Raw genomic sequence first — 23,469 nt, 5'->3', positions numbered from 1 at the left:
CTCTTTTTTTTGTTTTGAGAAGAATCAAGAATGAACATCTCATCATGATCATCATCATAACACAAAACACTAAACAATCTGGAAAAACGAATTGGGGGCACGGACCACTTCGGCCTGTCCATGGTCTAGCTCGGGCCGCCGAGGCCCACCAATATGGATTGGAACGACCCACGCAGGCCTCGCCGTAGAGAAGACCCGGAGACGCGCAACCAACATCACAGCACTCGAGCGCGCGCGCGGCCCACCGCTCCGCCGCCATGCGAGGGCTCCTCTCCTCTTCCTCCGCTCTCCTCCGACGAGCCGCCGCCCAGCTCTCGCGCGCGGAGTGCGGTAGCGCCTCAGCATCCGCGCCCTCTCCTCTCCCCCGCTCTCCCCTCCAGGTATGACCCCGCACCTCTCTGACGCTCCCTCGATTGCGGTCTCGTGGCTTGTTGCCGTGTGCTTACGGATCTGTAACTTCAGGAGGATTTTCAATTGGACTGATAAGGCCTCTTTGCTAGTTGCTGCAACTGCCCGTGTTGGGTTAGGTTCATAGATTGAATGAAACGTTTAACATTTGCAACGGTTTGAACATTAGCGTACAATCAGCTAACCGTAAGTTCTGCTTTGCTGGCTCCTGCTCATGTCCACAAGCTACTAGCATAGGAGAGTGAGATTCGGAGAAATAAGCACTATGTGCTGTACAACAACACTATTCTGATGCCAGCTTTTTTTTTCACTAGTGGAGAATTGTGGCTTTTGGTTACAATTTATTTATGTGCTGCTTTGCTGTTTCGTACTCACTGGCTTCATACCTATAAGTGGGGCGTGGAGTTCAGAATGTGCTTGCTTGCTCATATTTCAATATACCTGGGCCTTGTTTAGTTCCGAAAACTGAAAAGTTTAGTTTTCGGAACTGTAGCACTTTCGTTTGTTTGTGGTAAATATTGTCCAATCATAAACTAACTAGACTCAAAAGATTCGTCTCGTGATTTACAGTCAAACTGTGTGATTAGTTTTTGTTTTCGTCTATATTTAATGCTTCATGTATGTACCGCAAGATTCGATGTGACAGGGAATCTTGAAAACTTTTTGGATTTCGGGGTGAACTAAACAAGGCCCTGTTCAAATTACTGATCACCTTTCTTCCATTTGATGTCATTTGCTAGAATGGGAAAAGAGAGACATTTTGTTCGTTTTGGTACAAAGGTCGTTCGATGTCAACCACAGGTATACCCATTTACACGATAGTTGCTCAATTTTTTTGCTACTGTCAGCGTATCTACTACAGAGAATTCCAACTTTAATGTTCCTGCATGAAATAACTTGTTGAAGTAGTTTCCAGAGCTATAAAGTTATTCTCTCGCATTCTGTATTCACGCTACCTTATGAGTTTCTATGTTACTCAGGAATCTGTACAAATTTCCAGTTGATATGCAGTTAGACTACGAGAGCGATCCCCCGCTTGACGGTGCAAAAGCTATCGAGAAGGAGTCGTCACTTAATATTGCTGTCTCTCAACTCGCAAGTGACTTTGATAGAGAATCCAATTTATGTTTGGAGCGATTTTCCCGTACAAGGAAAGCATCTGTAGTCTCTACTGGTTCTCTTAAGCTTGACCTCGCGCTCGGTGTTGGAGGATTACCAAAGGTCATAATGTGTTCATACCATTTTTATTTGTTCACATTACTTTATTATTACTATTATTTTATACATGGAATACTCACTTGATTTTATATCTCCTGTTTATAAACATAAGAAATAAAATTTCATACTTAGCAAGTCCAAACTTTTAACTAAGTAGGCCATTTTTTTTTTTAAAAAAAATCATCTTTTGATGCCTATCTACTCGATGTGTCAATCTAATCTCCATCAAGATCTGAACTATTTTATTGAGTGGCAAATGTCCTGTTTTTTCTGATTGGTAAGCATTCAGTTTAGTTATAATTACCCTCTATAGAAGTGCATTTCACCTTCACCATCTCTGCATACAAAAAATACACACAGGAACACATTCGTGCTCATGTCTTACCTAAAAAATTCATTTTGAGAGAATTCTTGCCTAGAAATGCTGCCATCATAAGTGTTCATGTCTTCCAAAGCTGTATTTCTCTGGTCACTGTATAGGTTGAATAGCAACATTTCCCTGAGAAATTTGATGCATGGGAATAGATTGGACTTGATGTTTTATTACTGTGCTTTGGCCATGTTTGTCAGATTACTGATTAGAGTACATCAACAGGGTAGAATGGTGGAGATATATGGGAAAGAAGCATCTGGGAAGACAACACTAGCACTTCATGTTGTCAAGGAAGCTCAAAAGAATGGAGGTCTTCATTTCTTTTATGAAGGCCTTCTTTCTCCCTCCTTTTATCCTTAGATACATTTCTGTTGACCACCAAAAAGAAAACCTTTTTTTTTGGCCACTCTGAAGTATTTCTTTTCCATTTTACCTTTTTTTTGGTATACTTGATTGTAATATCTAGTACTCAATCCATCTCAAATTATAAGGCTTTTGACTTTTTTAACACAAGTTTGAGACCACTTGTCTTAAAAATCGTGTAAAATATCACTTCTTTTGTTGTGGCTTGGTTTATTAATAAAAGTTGTTCAAAAATGACTTAAATTTGACTTTGTTTGCGCAAATTTTTTGAATAAGACGAGTGGTCAAATTTGGGGTCATAAAAGTCAAATGTCTTATAATTTGGGATGGAGTATTTTTGGTGATCTTTCATCATTACCATTAGTCCATTATATCCATTTGGCAGACTTTATAATATTTCTTCACAAGCATTAGTAAATATTTATGTCTGTTGTTGTTACTTAAATTGATGAATACATTAAAATTTTATAATCTTTGTTTGTACATAAATTTGATACTGTAGCTTGTCCTAAGATGTTAATTTAATTAAATCCAGCATGAAATATGTCTTGATAGTGCATTTATTTGGCATTTGAGAAGTTAATATATTTTTCTATTAATTTGGTCACATTTAGAGAAGTTTTACTTAAGACAAAACTTAAACATCTTACATTTTAGAATGGAGGTGTTGCCCTTCATTTTTATTACTGAACGGAATTATATCCTAATTGGCATTCTTACTGGCATATTTGCAGGTTATTGTGCTTATATTGATGCAGAGAATGCCTTTAACCCTTCATTTGCTGAAGCTATTGGTGTAGACAGTGAAAGGCTCTTGATAGCCCAACCTGATTCTGCTGAAAATTCTTTAAGCATTGTAAACAGTCTTGTTGGTGGATCTGTTGCTGTTGTTGTTGTGGATAGTGTATGCTACTTCTCTTTGTCATTTCCAGTTTATATCTCTCTGTTGTCTAAAGTTCCATGCTTATTCTAAAGAGTATGCTTCCCTACTAACACAAAACTAGAACATTGAATGGGCGAGTTGTTAGAACTGCCTGGGCAATTATTTCGTTTTTGACCTAGAAGTCCTATTTTTGAGATATTTGATGTTTTAATAGTTCTTTCTTCTTTCCATGTTCATCAACCTCTTTATTTGCGTGATTTTTAGACCACATTTGTTTACCTTGCTTTTATTGTACTTGTGACAGGTGGCAGCACTTATTCCCAAGTGTGAAATTGAAGGTGAAATATACACAAATTCTGAAGACATCCAATCCCGTTTGATGACTCGGGCGCTTAGAAAAATTCAGTACACTCTATGTCGCTCTGAAACACTTATTATTTTTGTGAATCAGGTATGCCATTATTTGTGTATCTTGACAGCATATGTAGGATTTTTGAGTTCCTTGAGTTCTCTGTTTTCAGTTCCCGCCAAAAGTCCAGTTTTTGTTGACAAAGAATGTAACCTGTCTTAGGTTGTGCTGTTTATACTTCTGGTTACAAAAAAAGCCCTATTCTAACTAGTCTCATGCCATTAATAAAGGTTAAATGCTATCCTGTGGTTCCATAACTTGAATTTTCGATATTATGCTAGTACATGCACTGCTGTCAGACGCACAATGGAAATAGATTAGAACTAGCAGGAAAAAAAACCCTGAAATTATGGCAGCATGTATTTATCTCAGATTGAATTCCTTCTGCTAACGGCAATTTATAGACATATATCTTGTTCAGAAACCCGAAATTACACATGATTCTCTTTGCACTTGGGCTACAGTATTGCTTCCTTCATCTCTATTGGTTGCATATATTTGTAGGTTAGAACAAAGAGGACCTCAAAAAATTTTCCTGGGATCTACAAGGAGGTGCCTTGCGGTGGTAATGCATTAGGGTTCTATTCTGCAGTTAGAATGAGGACTTCAAGAAGAGAACTGCGCTATAGTGAAGACGAGGTATGACGCCCAGCTCCTCAATGATAACATGTCAAACATACGCTTATAATAATGTACCCTGCTTATGCAGGCTACTGGCATAGGTATATCAGTGCAGATCATCAAGAATAAATTGGCTCCAGCGAGCCTGAAGGAAGCCGGCATCGACATCAGATTTGGCAAAGGGATCTGCCATGAATCAGAAATCCTGGAGGTGGCTTCTTCCGTCGGAGTTATCCTGAAAGATGGGTGTGGGTATTGGATCAACAATGTGTTCCTGACGGGCAAGTTGGAAGCTGAGAAGTTCCTACGTGAGAACGCTGCAGTGGCAGATGAGATCTGCAGTACCGTGAGAAATGAGCTCTTGCATAGGTGACATACGAAGGCCACTGGAAGTTGGCTCTGACTCGGGTTGACTAGGTGCAGTTATCGTATTAATTGGGGCACACTGCACCTCCAAGCAACCATTTTAAGTAGCTGCCGGTTTATGAATACCCTTACAGCCTTACTCTATGATATGATGGAAGTAAAGCTAAGCGACGGCGACCAATTAGAGAGGCTAATGTATTGTGAGTCGGTCTGTCTTGATCCCTTCATGAATCATGAGGCATTGAGATGGAAATGTTGTACAATCATGTATTCGTAGATTTCTATAGGATATTGCTGTGCCTGTTGTGTAACTTTGACTTGGCAACAGTTAATTGAGTTTACGAAGGCCATTAATATTCCCTCCAAATCGCCAGGTTCTCTGTTGCTGGTTAAATGTGAACCAATTTGTTCCGAACTTGACCATGTCGCCAGGAATTCAGGGGCTGAGTTCCTGTTGTTATTACACGGCTTGAGAGCCTGGAATTCCAAACTCTGCGTGGATACGTGTTGTTTCCAGAAGAAGTGGAACTGACGTGCAGCAAGACTCGCCGCATGCATCGAACTGCTTCACGCGTGCCACCTGCGACTGCGTGCGACGAAGTCCTTCCTGGTCGGCGTTGGAAAACATGTGCAGGGTCTCGCAGTGGTCTTCGAAGTCTGCGCCTTCTCTCGCGCGTCCCTGTCCGCTCTCGCCGAGGCTGCCTGCAAGATCTGCACACCGATGCCTGCTTCGGTGGCCACGGCTGCACCACCAACACTCTGCTCCAAGCGTACGCAAGACAGTGGGATTTTCTTCCATTAGCTGACCTTGTCCCGGTCTTGCGACTAATCCTACAGTACGCAGTTTCCAAGCTCCATCAGGCAGTCAGAGTCAGGCATGGACATCTGACGGGTATAAAAATCTCTGCAGGATCACGTCGTGATGAGCATTGCAGACGCCGGCGTCGTAGAAGATGGCTGCTCGAGGCGTCGCTCCCATGCTTGCAGCAGCAATGGTCGTTGCCGCATTCGCCGCCGCCGCTACAAGTATATCCATATCTTCATGAGCTCCGATGATCGAAGAACCATGCATGCATGCATCTAGCGTAGAAGAAGCCGATTCACTGATGAACCTATGCGTACGTGCAGGTGTGCGAGCCATCGGCGTGTGCTACGGCGTGATAGGCAGCGGCCTCCCTTCCAAGAGCGACGTGGTGCAGCTCTACAAGTCCAACGGCATCACCAGCATGCGCTTCTACTTCGCCGACAAGGACCTCCTCACCGCGCTGCGCGGCTCAGGCATCTCCCTCGCCCTCGACGTCGGCAACGACAAGGTCGGCGAGCTCGCCTCCGACTCCGCCGCCGCCGCGTCCTGGGTCCGGGACAACGTGCAGGCCTACTACCCGGACGTGGACATCAGGTACGTCGTGGTCGGGAACGAGGTCCCCGGCGCCGCGTCGGTGCTCCAGGCCATGCAGAACGTGCACGCCGCGCTCGCGTCCGCCGGCCTCGCCGGCAACGTCCGGGTGTCCACGGCGGTGAAGATGGACGCGATCGAGAATTCCTCGCCGCCGTCCAGCGGCGTGTTCAAGGACCCCGCCGCGATGTCGCCCATCGTGCAGTTCCTCGCCGGCAACGGCGCGCCGCTGCTCGCCAACGTGTACCCTTACTTCGCGTACGAGTACAGCGACGGCATCGACCTGAACTACGCGCTGTTCCAGCCGAGCTCCACGACGGTGACGGACCCCGCTAACGGGCTGGTGTACACGAACCTCTTCGACGCCATGGTGGATGCCGTCCGCGCCGCGCTGGACAAGGCCGGCGGAGGCGGCGGCGTCGACGTCGTGGTGTCGGAGAGCGGGTGGCCGTCCGCCGACGGGAAGGGTGCCACCGTGGACAACGCGCGGACCTATAACCAGAACCTGATCAACCATGCCGGCAAGGGCACGCCGAGAAAGCCGGGATCCATGGAGGTGTACGTGTTCGCCATGTTCAACGAGGACCAGAAGGACGGGGACCCCACGGAGAAGAAGTTTGGGCTCTTCAATCCGGACAAGACACCAGTTTACCCTATTAATTTCGCATGAAATTGAGCACAGAGCACGTACACATACAAGGCGGATTTATATATGTATATGTCTACGTATAAATAATATTTCTGTCCTCTTTTTTGCAACCATATAAAATAACGAGATGAAATAAAGTGAATCATATCCTATACACACGGAGTGTGTGTGTGTGTGTGTGAGAGAGAGAGAGAGAGAATTAGACCTGATGATGTGATGGACGAGTCAATGTTCTTGTTTTCTTTTTGCGTAAATCAGATCGAATGCGAAGACTCATCACTACAGACTAGTGTCTTACTGTCAAGGGGCTATCATCACTAATCACTAAAGAATAAGTAGCTGTGTATACGAGCGCCCGTGTTCACTCTTTTATCTCCTGGCTGTTGATCAACCGCAGGTTATGAAAGCCAAACCAAAATTTTGCAGTTGCATGTGTCGTATCGTTATTTTTTTAATAATCATAAGCTGTGAGCATCCTAGCTATGAGATCTTGATTCATTTTATCACCTTGATGTGGTTGTCTGAGATTTATAAAGATTGTTTTTATATAAAAAAATGCAAGTTCACCAATATAAATGTTGACACACTGATTTTACGTGGAAAAACCTCCTCAAGCCGAGGAGTAAAAAACCACGGGACCAATATAGTCCATTGCTTAACTTCTTACTGTAAATAGTAATGGGTACAAGTCTCCTCAAAATATCTGGAGATTACAACCAACAGTCGGACACCAATAATGAACATATGCGGCTAAAGGATCAGTAATCACAGCCTCTGTCAAGATCTAGCACAGACTTAACCACTTCAGGAAAGGAATATGCAATTCTGCTATGCCCCTTTCTGATTTCTGCTCATAACCGGCAAACTTACATATCCAAACATGAAACTTGGCAGAACGGGTTCCAAAGAATCACACTGCTGAATCAGAAAACCTCTCCTCCACTGCCCATCCACGGTTAACTGAGCAAGACGTAAAAATCCCACTGCTGAATCAGGAAACCTCTAGTTCCTCAGAGCTGCTGCTGAAACCTCTAGAAGACCTGCCACTGCTATCACTTGTTCAAAAGAACAAACTATGCTCAAAATAGCTCTGGCGGCTAAGGCCATGTTTAGTTGGTGAAATTTTTTGCAAAGTGCTACTGTAATACTTTCGTTTGTATTTGATAATTGTTGTTCAACTATAGACTAACTAGGCTTAAAAGATTCGTTCGGTAAACTACAGGTGAATTACGTACTTAGTTATTTTTATCTATATTTAATGCTTCATGCACGTGAAGTAAAATTAAATATGACAAAAAATCTTTACCATTTGGCAAAATGACGAGGAACTAAACACCGCCCGAGGCAACAGCTAGCAGGTTTTGCTAAGGCCCTGTTTAGTTTTCCAAAAAAAAATTTCCATTCATACTATCGAATCTTTAGACACATACATGGAACATTAAATTTAGATAAAAAAAATAAACTAATTACACAGTTTGGTTGAAAATCACGAGACGAATCTTTTAAGTCTAGTTAGTCCATGATTAGCCTTTAAGTGCTACAGTAACCCACATGTGCTAATGATAGATTAATTATGCTTAAAAGATTTGTCTTGCAGTTTCTAGACGAGCTATGTAATTTGTTTTTTTATTAGTTTCTAAAAATCTCTCCTGACATTCTTCCGACACATCCGATGTGACACTCAAAAATTTTTCATCTCCAATTTAAACAGAGCCTAAGACTGAAAAGTGAAACACCAAGTGGTTCCCGACGCGGCGGCGTCGGTGCTCTAGGCCATGCAGAATGTGGACGCCATCCGCGCCGCGCTAGACAAGGCCGGCGGAGGCGGAAGCGTCGACGTCGTGGTGTCGGAGAGCGGGTGCCCGTCCGCCGATAGGAAGGGTGCCACCCTGGACAACGCACGAACGTACAACCAGAACCTATCAACCATGCCGACAAAGGGTGAGGAGTGGGCGGCCGCAGGCTATGCGCCGCTGCTGGCTCTACAAGCGCTTTGGTCGCAAAATCAAAGTCATATATAAGCGGCTTTCTTGTAATCCAGTAACAGTATATCCTTCTTATGGGTGTTAGGCTGCTCCTCTTCGCCTTACTCGTGATAGGCTTGTGTACCTTAAATTTCTCTTCTTCTTAATAAAATACGGGCACAACCGTGGTCGCGGAAAAAAAAAGATGCTGGCAAGGGCACGCCGGGGAAGCCGGGGGCCATGGGGGTGTACCGTGTACGTGTTTCAACGAGGACCAGAAGGACGGGTTCTCCACGGAGAAGTTTGGGTATGTAGTAAGCACTACATATAAATATTTTTTTTGTGTCCTCTTCTTTGCAACCATATAAATAACGAGATGAGAGAAAGTGAATACTATACACAGAGGAAGTACATCATCATTTTTTTATATAGAAAACTAGACCTGATGTTTGTTGCTAAACCGTTTTTATGTTGATGATATGATGGACGAGTCAATGCTCTTGTTTTCTTTTTGCGAAAATAAGAACGCATACAAAGACTCATCATCACTACAGAATAGTATCTTAATCACTGGAGTGTTTGGTTTGGGGAATCAACTGACTATATTGTCAAGGGGTATATTGCCAATCATCACTGCTCACTAAGAATAGCTGTAAATATGAGCACCTGGCTGTTGATCAACGGCAGGGGGATTAAAGCCCTGTTTGGTTATGGAAGCCAAATCAAAATTTTGTAGTTGGACGTGTCATATCGTTATTTTTTAATTTTTTTTCTCACAAAAAATCAGCGAACAATATTTTCAACCATGACTTTTGAGACCAGCGAACAGGCTCTCGTTATTCTCACAATAGAGCCTGGCTGTTGATCAACGACAGGGGATTAAAGCCCTGTTTGGTTATGGAAGCCAAATCAAAATTTTGCAGTTGGACGTGTCGTATCGTTATTCTTTATTAATCATAAGTTGTGACTTGTGAGCATCCTAGCTGTGAGATCTCGATTGATTTTATCACCTTGATGTGGTTGTCTAAGATTTATAAATATTGTTTTTTATATAAAAAATAATTGCAAATTCGGAAATTCCCCAATATAAATGTTGACACGTTGATTTTACGTGGAAAAACCTCCTCAAGATGAGAGTAAAAAACCACGAGACCAAGATGGTCCATTGCAACTTCTCACTATAAATAGTAATTGGTACAAGTCTCCTGAAAATCTCTGCAGAGTACAACCAACATCAGCATTTGTCAAGATCTAACACAGACTTAACCACTTCAGGAAAAGGAATATGCAATTCTGCTATGCCCCTTTGTGATTTCAGCTCATAACGGGCAAAGTTACATATCCAAATAACCTAGAACTTGGCAGAACATGTTCTGAAGAATCACACTGCTGAATCAGAAAACCTCTCCAATCAAATGAACTACACTCTGTTCGTAAAAAAATATAATTTGGCATTGGTATAGAAATCTCTGTTTCTTAAATAACAGTTGTTGTTGTTTTGGCAAAATTGGCCACGAGACAATGAAAAATGGTCTCCCTTATTCTCAAAAAAAAAAAGGTCTCCCTTTGCTGGTGGACACTGAAAATAGTTAGATTTGCTAGAGGATACTCTATTTCTCACCAAATTTGCTGGTGGACACTGCATCCAACAAAATATTCATTTCTGGCTTTGCAAGTTTTAAGGTGGCAGATATCATTCAAACCTCTCAATTTCCAGCTTCCAGATCCTACTTTGTCTTCTGCAATGGCAAGCTTTAATGTGGTACGTGTATGAAAACCACACAACATATAGCCAGCCCAAGAGCCCCTTTTGAATTGGAAAGTTTTTCGAATGGGCACATATCAAAACTGCAAAATTTCCAGCCTTTAGGACGGCTAATTTCTCCTTTTGGGATGGCAAATCTTTTGAGGTGGCACATACCAGGTTTTGACAGTGTTTATGCATTCAAAATGAGAGAACAAAGGGGTGTCAAAAGACTGGAATAAATTCAAAAAAAGGGTCATGATCTTTTGTCAAAACAAAAACAACCATGCATGCTCTGGTTCACAATAAATTCACACGCCGCCACCAACCCCAGGTGGGTCGAACGAGTGTACTATAAATTGAGGTGTCCTGCAGGTGTGTTCATAGTACATTGCACACAAACAGTAGCTAACCAGGTGCAAAGTTCTTCAACCATTGTCATTATTAGGAGTTGATTTGAGTCTTGGGCTGCAAAATGGCGATTATGCAAGGCTCCTTTGCTCATTTGGTTGTTGGGGCAATTATTGTTGGAGTTTTTGCCTCTCTTCTTTCAGGTATGTTGGATTGCTTAGCTTCTTTAAGAGCATCTCTAGTGTATGTCAAAACCGAACTATGGGAGGATTATGATTCGATGTGTACACTGGAGCAATCGAACCATGGGGAATCTTTCTTCGGTTCAGAGGTTGCAGATGGTTCGAACCATGTTGAATAAAAAATGAAAGAGCCAGTGGTAGCCATTCATGGGGTTTTAAGCCAGTACTTTGCTCTCCCAAAAGCTGACTTTTTTTCATTTTTCTAATATAAAATGGAGGTCACCAACGAACCAAACACTAGAGCTGTCGAACCATATCTTAAACTGACAATTTTGACAGTTTGGTTCGATCTCCACACTGGAGATGCCCTAACCCCAAGTGGATCTTTTTTTAAAAAAAAAAGAATTTACCGGCGGCAAAGTAGTCATATATAAAGACTTTCGTCTGTTTAAAATTTTGGTGGTTCGAAAAGGCAGAATTTTCATGTTTCTTGATTAATGGTGAGTGAAAAACTATAGCACTACGCAGTGCTGTAAGCTTTGTATTGAATTTATAAATCATGCATTCTGAGTTTTTTTTTTCATGACGGAGTTACATGTAGTTGTGAACTAAACCGGATACACAACTAGATGCATTTTTTTTTTATTTAAGTGCTGTATAAGTATCTTGTGACAATGTAGACTTTTATTACACAGGTGCATTCTTTGTATATAGGAATATATATACAGGGAAATCTCCAATCTATACATCTGTTTCAAACGATTATATAGATATATATGTTTTATTATTAACGACAATGAGCCGTGTTACACGTACGGTTGCAATGCATGCAGGTGTGCATTCCTATGGCGTGTGCTACGGCACGGTAGCCGACGACCTCCCGCCGCCGAGCGAAGTGGTGCAGCTCTACAAATCCAACGGCATCAGCACCATGCGCGTCTACTTCCCCGACAGCAAGGTGATGGAGGCGCTGCGCGGCTCGGGCATCGGCCTCGTCCTCGGCGTCGCCAACGAGGACATCGCCAACCTCGCCGCGTGCGCGCCGTGCGCGGCGTCGTGGGTGCAGACCAACGTCCGGACCTACCACCCGGACGTGAGCGTCCTGTACATCGCCGTCGGCAACGAGGTCGACGCCCCCGCCGCCGCCCAGAGCATCCTCCCGGCCATGCGGAACCTGCAGGCCGCGCTGGCCGCGGCGGGGCTCGACGGCGACATCAAGGTGTCCACCTGCGTGAAGCTCGACGTGGTCACCAACACCTTCCCGCCCTCCAGCGGCGTGTTCGCGCAGGCCTACATGACGGACATCGCGCGGTTCCTGGCTGCCACCGGCGCGCCGCTGCTCGCCAACGTGTACCCCTACTTCGCCTACCGTGGCAGCAACCCGGGAGACATCAGCCTCAGCTACGCGCTCTTCCAGCCGGGCACCACGGTGAGGGACGGCGGCAGCGGGCTGGTGTACACGAACCTGCTCGACGCCATGGTGGACTCCGTGCACGCCGCGCTCGAGAAGGCCGGCGCGCCCACCGTCAGGGTCGTCGTGTCCGAGACCGGCTGGCCGTCCGCCGGGGGCGCGGCGGCCACCGTGCAGAACGCGCAGACGTACGTCCAGAACATGATCGATCATGCCGGGCAGGGCACGCCCAAGAAGCCTGGGCCGTTGGAGACGTACGTGTTCGCCATGTTCAACGAGGACCAGAAGCCCGGGGAGCTGACGGAGAGGAACTTTGGGCTCTTCTACCCTAACAAGGCTCCGGTTTATCCCGTCGTTTTCCGGCGGTGAAGACAAGAATTCTGCTTTAATTTGTTTCACTCAAATTCAAAATGAAATTGTTATGCTATACGATGCTAACTAAATTTTTTCCGAGGACAAATCCGTACTATTTGTATTTCATTCAAGAACAAGCATTGTAAAGTTGCAAGAAGGTTATGATTTTCATTTATACTATACTTTGTGGTGCCACATGCATTTCTATATATACGTGTCTTGTACTCCTTTTATTTCATTCTTTGGATCTCGTATCTCTATACGCCACTATAGCTTTTTCAGCCGGTACATTTGTTTATATGTTTTTCATTCTTCTCGGTTCAAGAGCACACCTTTTCTTGAAAAAAAAACAGTAAGGATGGTCCATGGAATATTCATGGGCACCCGCTAGGGATTCGCTACACATGTCCATACTACATATACATACATCCAACACATGTCATGTCTAAAATCATCTTGCCTTCTTGTGCATAGCATGGATGGTATGTTTGTAACGATCGCAACGTCCATTGGGTTCATTAACATAGCTAAGATCTAGAGCAAGTGTGGTCTATTTTAGATATAAAATGAAACTATATGTGTGGTTTTTATGATTTTCGGAATTCATCTACTATCTTGAACTAAATTTTAGGATGGTTCATAGATCATCTATCCACCTAGCTAGCTCCGCATGTGATTGGGCTTAAAGGCATCTCCGGTGTGCAGCCGATTTTCCCCTACAAAACTTTTCAATGTGTTAGAGAGTCTAAAATGGCTACAGTATAGAGTTCAATTTGTGGTAACAGGTTCAACTAAAAAAACATTTTTTTTTCCTCCATGTGTCTCTCCGAAGGTTTTGTGTCAGATGCCAGCGTACTTTTTTCATAGCAATGTTTTTTTAATTACTATAGTTCGACGCATATGCAAGATGCGAGCATGATTCGTACACTGCAGCGTTGTTGGTTCGGTTTTCTCTGCCGGTTCGTTTGTGCTCTAAAACGTATGTACCTTCAGAATGGACCACGAGTTTGAACGAAGCTCCAGCAGGCCCACATACATAGTTGGATGACCCTAATTCGGCCCATGAAATAAATAAAATGGCCTGCCGCATGCAAACAGCAAACTCCTTTGCTGGAATCAGCCTGGAGAGTTTGAAGTTGAGATATTTACAAGAAAAAAAATACATCTTTATTTTAAACTTACTCGTATGACTCTAAAATAAAATTTTCTTCTTTCTATGGCCTTTCATCTATTTTTGGCATTTTGAAGTTGTTAAGTCAATGGTAAAATGACCACTTTACCTCTAGCAAAAATTTAGAGTTTTATTTGTCTGCCGTACCTTTTTAGATATATTTGCATAATATTACTACAAACTTACTTGTATATTTTAAAACGTATTTACGTAATATTACTATAAACTTACCTGTACATTTTGAAATTTATTTGCGTAATATTACTCCAAATGTATACTAGACAAATAAAACTCTGTATTTTTTTGCCAAGGGTAAATTAATCATTTTATCCTTGACTCAACATCATTAGGTGCAAAAAAACAGACGGAAGACTATAGAAGAAAGAAATTTTTATTTTGGGATCATTCAGGTAAGTTCAAAATAAAAAGAGGAAGATATATTTTTTTGAGGACCATGAAAGTAAATTGCTCTTTGAAGTTTGAAGGAGATGTGTGTGAAGACGGTCTGGCAAGAACGGCTCTGTCGCCTCCTATGGGCATAACTCTCATCCGCTCCGTACGGTACGATGATGTGGGCATGTGGCTATGACAAAAGAAAGAATGAAACAACAGAGACAGAAATAAATCCACTAGCTAGTAGATTCTACTAGTAGTATAGCTAGAGTGCATACAAAGCAGAGGTCCAAGATCCGTTAGCACCCCAACCCCAGTCCCCAGACCTGGAATTCCACGTACGTATGCGTCATTCGTCAACACAAGCTGCATACATCTCTCTGCCCGTAGACGTACGCAACAGGGCCGGCCGGGATTAGTACAAGGCGCACCGCGCACGTGGATACTCTTTTTTTTGACGTACTTTTTCTATTAAACAGCAGTTCTCACACTAGCAAACAGACCATACTGTAAGAGAGAGATGGCTCGCTAGCTCGATCGTGTCTAGATGACCGAAGAGCTGGGCGCTGTGGCGCCTGAGAGCGATCGAGGAAATTCCATGCCACAGGGTAGAATTTGGTGGGCAAACGGCAGTGGCGGGGCACGCGCATGCCTGCCGCACTGCCCAAGGAAAGAGAGCCAAGTACACGAGGAAAAACGAGGCCGGCCGGCGGGCGGGCTTCCACGATCCGCAGTGCCCGCGCCCGGACGGACTTCTTGTCGCGCGCGTCGTGCTCGGAGAATAACGCCATCAATATATATCCCGTGGAAAATTGGAAAATATATGGGAGGAGATCATCCACGACGTGTTCCGCCGGCTGCATGCTGCGCCGGAGACACGCCATGTGATCCGTGCAACCTGAGATCCGCCGTACGTTTCCTAGGTCGTTTTTATCGATCGTGTTTGACGCTCAATCTTTTCTTTCTTGTTCTGACAAATTATGACACTTTCTTGATTTAATTCGTAGAACCGGCCGAGGGCACGTCTGCCTGGGCGTCACGCCAACAGACAAAATAAGGATTGTGTCTGTACAACCATGCCGCTCCCCCTCCCCTCGCCACCCCTCACCGCCTCCCTGCCGGACCTCCTGCCGGAGCTCCTCTGAACCTGCGCAAAGTTCCCTCCGGTGAACCAGCTCGAAGACTCCTACCAATGGCTGGACTCTCAGACCTCGACTTTGGTCCGGGGGTCTCCTTTGAGAAGTTGGTCTTCCAGCGCTTCGGCTGCACGGTCAGTCCTGTCTCGTCTCTCTCGCCGGCCTCTTTCCATCTTGTCGCCAGCTTTGGCCGCTCGGCCTTGCGTTTGAATGTGGTTTCAGTCGGTACCATCCTTAAATCTTGCCTTGGAGGGTCTGCTGAAGATTTCAATGTGATCCACCTCTCGGGATGGATGTTTAAATTCTCTATTTCCTCCAAGAATGTTGGTATCCTAATCCGAAAAACCAACCACGTTATCTGCAATTCGTTCGCTATTTTCTTCTTCCTCTGGGGCAATGGAGGACCAAACTGGCGCCGTGATTATCAAAGGTGGTTGGAGGAAGAAGAAGCCTCCTGGACCCTTGTTCAAAACAGGTCCGGGAGAAGATCCTTTGCCGATGTTGTCAAATCCCCACCTATGTTAAAGCCTCCCTCGGCGGTTCTCAAGAGGCTCCGTTATCCCCTTAACCATGTCTCAAATTACCAAGATGACTTGTTGGTTTTCTCCCAGCTTTCATCTTCCTCTCATCCGAGGGTGGCCAGACCGAAAATCACGATCAGAGCGAAGAACACGGCCAAAACGGTAACCACGAAGTTCTCGCTCCATCCTCTTTCAAATTCAAATTTGAAGTCGGGTAAGCGGACCTCTCGGCCTAGATTACGCTGGAAACCGATCTCCTCCGGTCCACTTCCTTCGTCCGAGCGTGGAATCCTCGGTCCTCCTCCAAACCCGGTTCAAGGCCCACTGAACAGGTGTAGGCGCTGCCTCTCTCTGGGCCACGATAATCTCGAGTGCAACAGCCAGGCCCGGTGCTCTCTCTGCTACCGTTATGGACACTCCGATTTTTCCTGCAAGGCCCGCGCCAATCAGTTGCGAGTTTTCAGGCCTGTTTCCTCTCGGGAAGGCGAAGCGCCGGCTCCCCTGTCTATAAAGACCTCTGCCCCTGCATCTAATGCAGCTCCTTCTATCTTGACCACCCCGGCCCCTCCGCCCAGCACTGTTTCCCCACCTCCCTCGTCGTCTCCGATGGCGAACTTTGCTGTCGATCCCGCCCCCTTCATCCCGGTTGGCTTCTTGCTAGAAAGGACGCAGCCCAACACCCTCCTCAGACATGAAGTCTGTCTCACGGGGTGTTACAACAAAACCAATGAAGAGATGGCGATTGTGATTTTAACGCCATCCGTCCACAAGGGAGATTTCGTGTAGATGGCAACGGAGCTGAAAACCTACCTCAGTGATGTCCACCAAGTCCATGGTATTGATATCTACCCTTGCCCCATTGGTGATGCTTATGTCAGGTTCTCTGATCCTTTCCAAAGAGATAGGTTCTTAGGTCAAGTCTTTCAGTTTGGCAATTATCACATGTATTTTGTCAAGCATGATGAGGGGATCAATGCAAGGTCACTTGATCTCGATAGAGAAGCTCTGATTATGCTAGTTCCGTATCCAGAAGATTTACGCAGCACTAACCATGTTGCCAAGGCTGTTTCTGGTTTTGGTCTTTTGGTTGGCTGGGATGACAAACAAGCAGGATGTGTCATTGCCAAAGTCTACCTGAATGATGATGACAAAATTCCTTCCTCTGTGAAGCTTAATGTTGGGCTCCCTACCAAAGGCAAATCCTGGACCTGTGCTTGCTTTGTACTCAGAAAGGCTAACATTCTGAACCTGCCAGATGAAGAAGGATTTGTTTCAACTGGTCTCTTGCATCCCAGGCCGGAATTTGCTCCGCATTGGGATGGGCCAGTCCCCCCAGCTGACCCCAATGCTAGTCCTGTAAACTCCAATGCTGGTGGAAGCAATATGCAGGTGGACAGGCCAAAGGAACAGGGCCCTCAGCTTGGAAAATCTGGTGACACTTCGTTGGATCTCAACAACAACATTCCCAACCTAGCTCCAGTTCCAGTCACAGCAACTCCTCAAGAGGCAGCACCCACCCTAAAGTCTATTGTACTCAAGGACGGAGAGAGGATGCAACCACTGTCTGTTCCTAGTGGCTTCCCCGTTGCTCGGCAGCTCTTCGCATCACCTCTGGTACACCCATCCTCTTTTCTCCTCCTCTACTTCTTCAGTAACTTCTTTACAAAACATGTGTATCACAAACCCTTTCAACACCTCACCTTGATTGATATTGATCAGAACATCACCACACCAGATTACTTTGCTGACCCAATCTCTTTACTTCGCCTGGTCTGCTTGTTCCCTCCCCAGATCAAGGAAGACATTGGAGGGAGCAAATCCATCCTCAATGATGATGAGATCACTGAAATCCTAGCGGACAGCTTCACTCCCAACAAGAGAAGGGCTCGCAAGATCCAAGAACCCCTCGATGCTGAATTCTGCCGACGTAGCAAGCGCGTTACCAAGAAGAAAGTTGGCTTCAAGAACCCCCCTGCGCCTGGCATTACAGCAGAGAAGGACTTTCCCAGCCCCACTCCTCTGGCAGTGTTTGCGCCCCCAGCCCCACATCTTAATGAGGACGCTATTCGTGGAATTGGAATGGGTTTCCTCCAGATTCAGCCTGAGGCTGTTTCTGCTTTGATCCTCCAACAGGACAACACCATCAATGAAGAACTGGATTAGTCGACTGGTTGCTGTTGTGCCTCCACAGCACACTTGCTTTTGCTTTTGCTTTTGCTTAGCACTTCTTCCCCTGTCTGCGCACAGGGTTAATAAATTTGTCTTACTTGTAAGGAACTTCTTAAATCGGTTGACTGGTTACAGACTTTCAGTTATTGGCTTTATCTTCCAGCCTCTTTTTATCTGTCTCTTCTATTTTGTCTCTGTCATAGTCTTGCATGGCCACTAAGTGCGTCATTGCCCCCCTTTTTTCCCATCAGTATTCACTATGAACAATACAAGAAACCACAAAATCCTCTGTTGGAACATTAGAGGGATCAATTCACAGGCGAAATGGGACGCCATCAGAGACAAAATCAATGAAAGCAACTGCAACATAGTCTGTCTTCAAGAGACTAAGAAAGAAACTTTTGACAGAAGTTACATCAGAAAGTTCTGCACCAGAAATCTGGACACCTTTTCTTACTCACCATCGACTGGAGCTTCGGGGGGTATCCTCACCGTTTGGAACAGCCAACTCTATCATTGTGACACTATACAGATTAACAGCTATGCCCTCACTTTAAAAGTGACCTCTTTACTCGATCAAAACTCTTTTCATTTAACGAATGTCTATGGACCAGCACATTCCGATAGCAAACTTGCCTTTGTCACCTCGCTTATCAATCTTGACACTACTGATTTTGAAGATTGGATCTTAATTGGTGACTTCAACCTATACAGGAACACCGAAAACAGAAATAAACCTGGAGGAAATTCAGCTGAAATGTAGCTTTTCAATGATTTGATCTCTGATCTCAACCTTCTTGACATACCCTTCAGTGGCAGGCAATATACTTGGAGTAATATACAGGATGATCCACTTCTAATCAAATTGGACTGGGTTCTGGTTTCCTCCCATTGGGGCCTCTCTTTCCCGGCCACTGTGGTTCAGCCTTTGTCAAAACCAGTTTCTGATCACACGCCCTTTGTGGTCAGCATTGGGAGCAAGATTCCTAAAAGCTCTAGTTTCAGGTTTGAAAACTTTTGGGTTGACATACCTGGTTTCCTAGACACTGTCAATCTTCACTGGAACTCTACCCCCTTTTACTCCAACGCAGCTAAAACTCTGGCTGCCAAATTTAAGCAGACCAGAATTGGCCTCAGAAAGTGGAGTAGAAACCTGTCCAATCTCAACAAGCTCATCTTCAACTCAAACTGGACCCTTAGCCTCCTAGATGGGTTAGAGGATCAAAGAAGCCTCTCTACCCTAGAGTCAGCGTTTAGATCCCTGGTTAAGAATCACCTAAATCATCTCCTAGACTGTAAGCAGAAATACTGGAAACAAAGAAACACCATCAGATGGGTCACTCTAGGTGATGAAAACTCCTCCTTTCAAGCAATGGCCAGCCAGAGCAGACTCAGAAAGTACATTGGAAACCTAACAACTGAAGATGACATCCTTGTATCTGATTATGATCAAAAAGCTACTATTCTCTGGAATGCCTTCACTGACAGACTGGGTACAAATGACTTTCAAGGTATTCATTATGATCTCCCTAGTCTCCTCCAGAGTCAGGACTTCTCCCCAATCACTGCTGAATTCTCCTATGAGGAAATAGAGTCTGTGTGATTATAGACCTATCTCCTTACTGAACTATTCTCTGAAATGCCTGACCAAGCTCCTCTCCAACAGGATTCAAGCAGTTATCACCAAAGTAGTACATCCCAACCAGTATGGTTTCATCAAGGGAAGAACCATCCAGGACTGCCTTGCTTGGGCTTTCCAGTTTCTTCACATCTGTCACCAGTCCAGAAAAGAAATCATTATCTTAAAGTTAGATTTCGAAAAGGCCTTTGACAAGGTGGAGCATCGTTTCATCCTAGAAATGCTAAGGTCCAAAGGCTTTCCCTCTAAATGGCTGGATTGGATTCATATTATTCTCAGCTCTGGCACATCCTCTGTGTTGCTGAATGGAATACCAGGAAAATCCTTCAAATGTTGCAGAGGAGTCAGACAAGGAGACCCCCTATCACCCCTTCTCTTTGTCATTGCTGCTGACCTGCTACAGACTATTAGCAATGCTGCCTGGCCTGCTGGCGTCCTGAAACACCCCATCTCGGAAGAGTTTGGAGGGGACTTTCCCATAATTCAGTATGCTGATGACACATTACTTATCCTACCTGCAGACACAAGAAGGCCTACAACCTCAGAATGATATTGGAACCCATCCACTAATTTCTTCTCCATATCCATGATACCGGCAGCTTCTCACAATTTATGCAGAATGATACCCCATCTCGGAAGAGTTTTGGGCATATCGTTGGAACCCATCCACCACTTTCTTCTCCAAGAAGGCCTACAACCTGCTTCTCGGGGATCACCAAGCTTCCCCCCTTTTTGAATGGATGTGGAAAGGCAACAATCTTGGAAAACACAAGTTTTTCTTCTGGTTACTCCTCAAGGACAGACTTAACACCAGAAACCTCTTGAGGAGGAAAAGCATGCACCTTACCAGTTACTCCTGTGCCATTTGTAACCTGGATGTGGAAGAAACTATGTTTCATCTCTTCTTCGAGTGTCCATTTAGTCAAGCATGCTGGAACCTTGTTGGGGTCTCTTGGAACTCAAATCTACCCCACCTTGACATGATACTTGATGCAAGATTATCTTTTGGCAACTCAATTTTCAGGGAAGTTCTGATCACTGCTTGCTGGTCCATCTGGTGCTCCAGAAACGATCTAATTTTTGATGGCAAAGCCTGCTCGCTGGCTAACTGGAAAGTCCACTTCAAACAAGAATTTGGTTTGATTTGTATCAAAGCCAAACCCAGTCGAGCAGACTCCTTCCTTTTGTGGCTGGAGAGTATCTCCTAATGTTGTTTTTCCCTTTTCCCTTTGAGCTTTGTAAGCTCTCTTAGAAGCTTAGCACATCTCGTGCTATTCCTGTTGTACTGGTTTACCTTTTGTTCAAATAAATAGAAAAAAAAGAAAAAGAAAGGTGGGGGGTTTTCTCCACTGTTTCATCAAAAAAAAGGTAATAACATCATTGTATAAGGTTCTCTCAAACCCAAACCTCTTATCAGTGGCGACGGCACCTTGTAACACGCATTAGTGGATGCTGGACAGGTGTTCCACCCTAAGAAGATTTTAAAAGAACTTAAGAAAAAGATTTTTATCTAACTAACTATAGTACTTGAATCATACACCATATGCTACTCAAAATATTATTTTTACAATTATGAATTTACCCTGTTATCCTTTATTAAAAAAGAAATACGAAAAAAGGAATTACCACTCCTCTATTTAGGGTCTTAATCCCCATAATTTCGGAGACGATGAGAGGCGATGTGACGTCTATGGCCCACAGACCATAGACACACCTATCGCCTCCCATCACCTTGCTCTCATCGCCTCTCATCGCTTTTTATGTTCTGGGGCCACCGACCATAGACACATCAATCGTTTCTCATCACCTCTCCACTAAAAATATTCTTATTGTCCTCCCTATTATTTCTTCTTCCACTTTAATTTAATCGTTGGCACTAGCTAGCTAGTTTCGTCTAACTAGTGAATTGGTTGTGTAGCCATTGTTCAGGCTAAATAGCCACTTAAATAAAACACAACAAACTACTATATAGTGTTTAAACGATATGTAAACGAGCTAAACAACCGTTTAAGCGAACAATGCGATATGATTGAGCTTATCAGCCAAATCTGCCAACTAATCAACGGTATTTTTCTCTCACAACAAATCAGCCAGCAGTACTTTCTGCCATGGCTTATCAGCCAAACGATATAGTACGACGAAACTATAGTTTTATAAGCCAAAGTAACAAAATTATGATATAGAAAAAGTGGTCATGAGAAAGAGAGTGGAGTTTCTAGAACACCAAAAAAATACTACAGTTTCGATAAAATCATGGTTGCAAAAACTGCAAGATTTGTCGTATCCAAACACACTATTTTGTTACCATATATTTCTCTGGTAATTCAAGAACACTTTGCATCTAAATATGACCTGAGAGCATCTCCAAGAGATCATCATACCTTGTTCCCCAAAATATGGTGTTTGTGAACTCCTAAATTAATATGAGGAGAAAAAAAAAGAAGTCATCTTCAGAAGTTTTCTATATTTTTATTTTATTTGTTTTTTCTCGGCACTTTTCCCTACAACCCCGCTTATGTTTTGTATCAGCAACCTGAATTTGTTTCTGTACGCATTTAAACCATTCCACCAGATCTTTCTCTCTTGCGTTTTCTCGCTTAGAACCATGTCTTTCTTCTTGCTTATTACTAGACGAGCCGAGAAATTCTAGATGTACACTCCTAGTCCGCGCGCACATATGCGCGCTCGAGATAAATTTTTACAAAGTTGGAAAGATGAGAACGGAAGATGCCAACCTATTGGAAAGAGATTTTCTTATTTTGTCAAAAAATTAAGGATAGAAAAGCCGGATGGCAAACTGTTGGAGATGGTTTCTCCCCTCTTAAGGAATGTTTGTTTAAGGAAAACATGAGGGGTTTCCCCCTACTGAACTTTATTAGCAAATGAAATAAAAATTCCTTGTACAAATATCAGGAAACAAAAAGACAAAGAAAATAAGAAGAATTACACAAAATTATCTAGCCATAAATCTATCAAAGCCTTGTGATCATTCTTAGCTCTGAGCTTAATCCAGGCTAACTTTCCTCTGATGACAAATTTGCAAGAGCCTGAATTGAATGTTGAACATTCCTGAAAATAGAAGCATTCTGAACGAATATGTTCGTCGATCGGTCTATCCCGGCAAAACCGGACCATCTCGTGTGTTTCACACATAACATGCTTGTGCATACAATTTCCATTATGCATACATGACTACGGAAGAATTCCAATGCAGGGATAAAAAGTTGTATAGATCTTTCTTGTGCACCACCGCTCATTATATTAGTGATCAGGTACACACGCCGGAAAATGAGAGGGCTGCTATACACCACGGGTTCTTTCCACGGCCCGTGGACTTGTAGCATCGGGAGACGAGACGAGATCAGACGTCGAGATCGACCGTCGACCGCGCGCCATTATTATTTCTGTGGAAATTGGAAAACGGACGTAGGACGACGACGTACGCCGTGTGTGTCAAGCTGCGCCGGAGGCCGGAGGGTGACACGACACGAATGACGAACGCCCCATGCAATTAACTTGCACTCATCCGGTTACGTACGTAGGGATGGCCGCCTTAGCAATCTACGGCCGGCGAGTCAACCCGGCCGGCCGGCCCGGCCGCCGAACGAACGGTGCGACACAGCTAGCTGCGCCACACACATGCATGCATGAATGCACCTATGGACGCGGGAAACGTACCAGACTGGCAACTCCAGAACTCCTGAATCCTGATCGGGCGTGCATGCGTGTATATAAGGGGGCCTGGGTG

General features: G+C 44.3%; 2 protein-coding genes across 2 annotated transcripts; both read left to right on the top strand.

Moving 5' to 3' along the window:
- On the top strand, positions 67-5,008 carry LOC8062304 (DNA repair protein recA homolog 2, mitochondrial). The gene is made up of 8 exons (XM_021456833.1): positions 67-380; positions 1,149-1,209; positions 1,409-1,629; positions 2,222-2,309; positions 3,097-3,266; positions 3,550-3,696; positions 4,159-4,293; positions 4,364-5,008. Exons 1-8 carry the CDS (start codon positions 258-260, stop codon positions 4,646-4,648), a joined length of 1,230 nt encoding a protein of 409 aa, XP_021312508.1. The 5' UTR covers positions 67-257; the 3' UTR covers positions 4,649-5,008.
- Positions 5,478-12,707, top strand: LOC8062302 (glucan endo-1,3-beta-glucosidase GII). Its single transcript, XM_021456350.1, has 4 exons — positions 5,478-5,667; positions 5,770-6,694; positions 10,709-10,728; positions 11,761-12,707. Exons 1-4 carry the CDS (start codon positions 5,595-5,597, stop codon positions 12,705-12,707), a joined length of 1,965 nt encoding a protein of 654 aa, XP_021312025.1. The 5' UTR covers positions 5,478-5,594.

The sequence above is a fragment of the Sorghum bicolor genome, chromosome 3, assembly GCF_000003195.3.
Source record: "Sorghum bicolor cultivar BTx623 chromosome 3, Sorghum_bicolor_NCBIv3, whole genome shotgun sequence".
Classification (NCBI taxonomy): domain Eukaryota; kingdom Viridiplantae; phylum Streptophyta; class Magnoliopsida; order Poales; family Poaceae; genus Sorghum; species Sorghum bicolor.
Note: the sequence above shows the minus strand (reverse complement) of the source record. Positions and strands in the feature narration are given on the sequence as shown.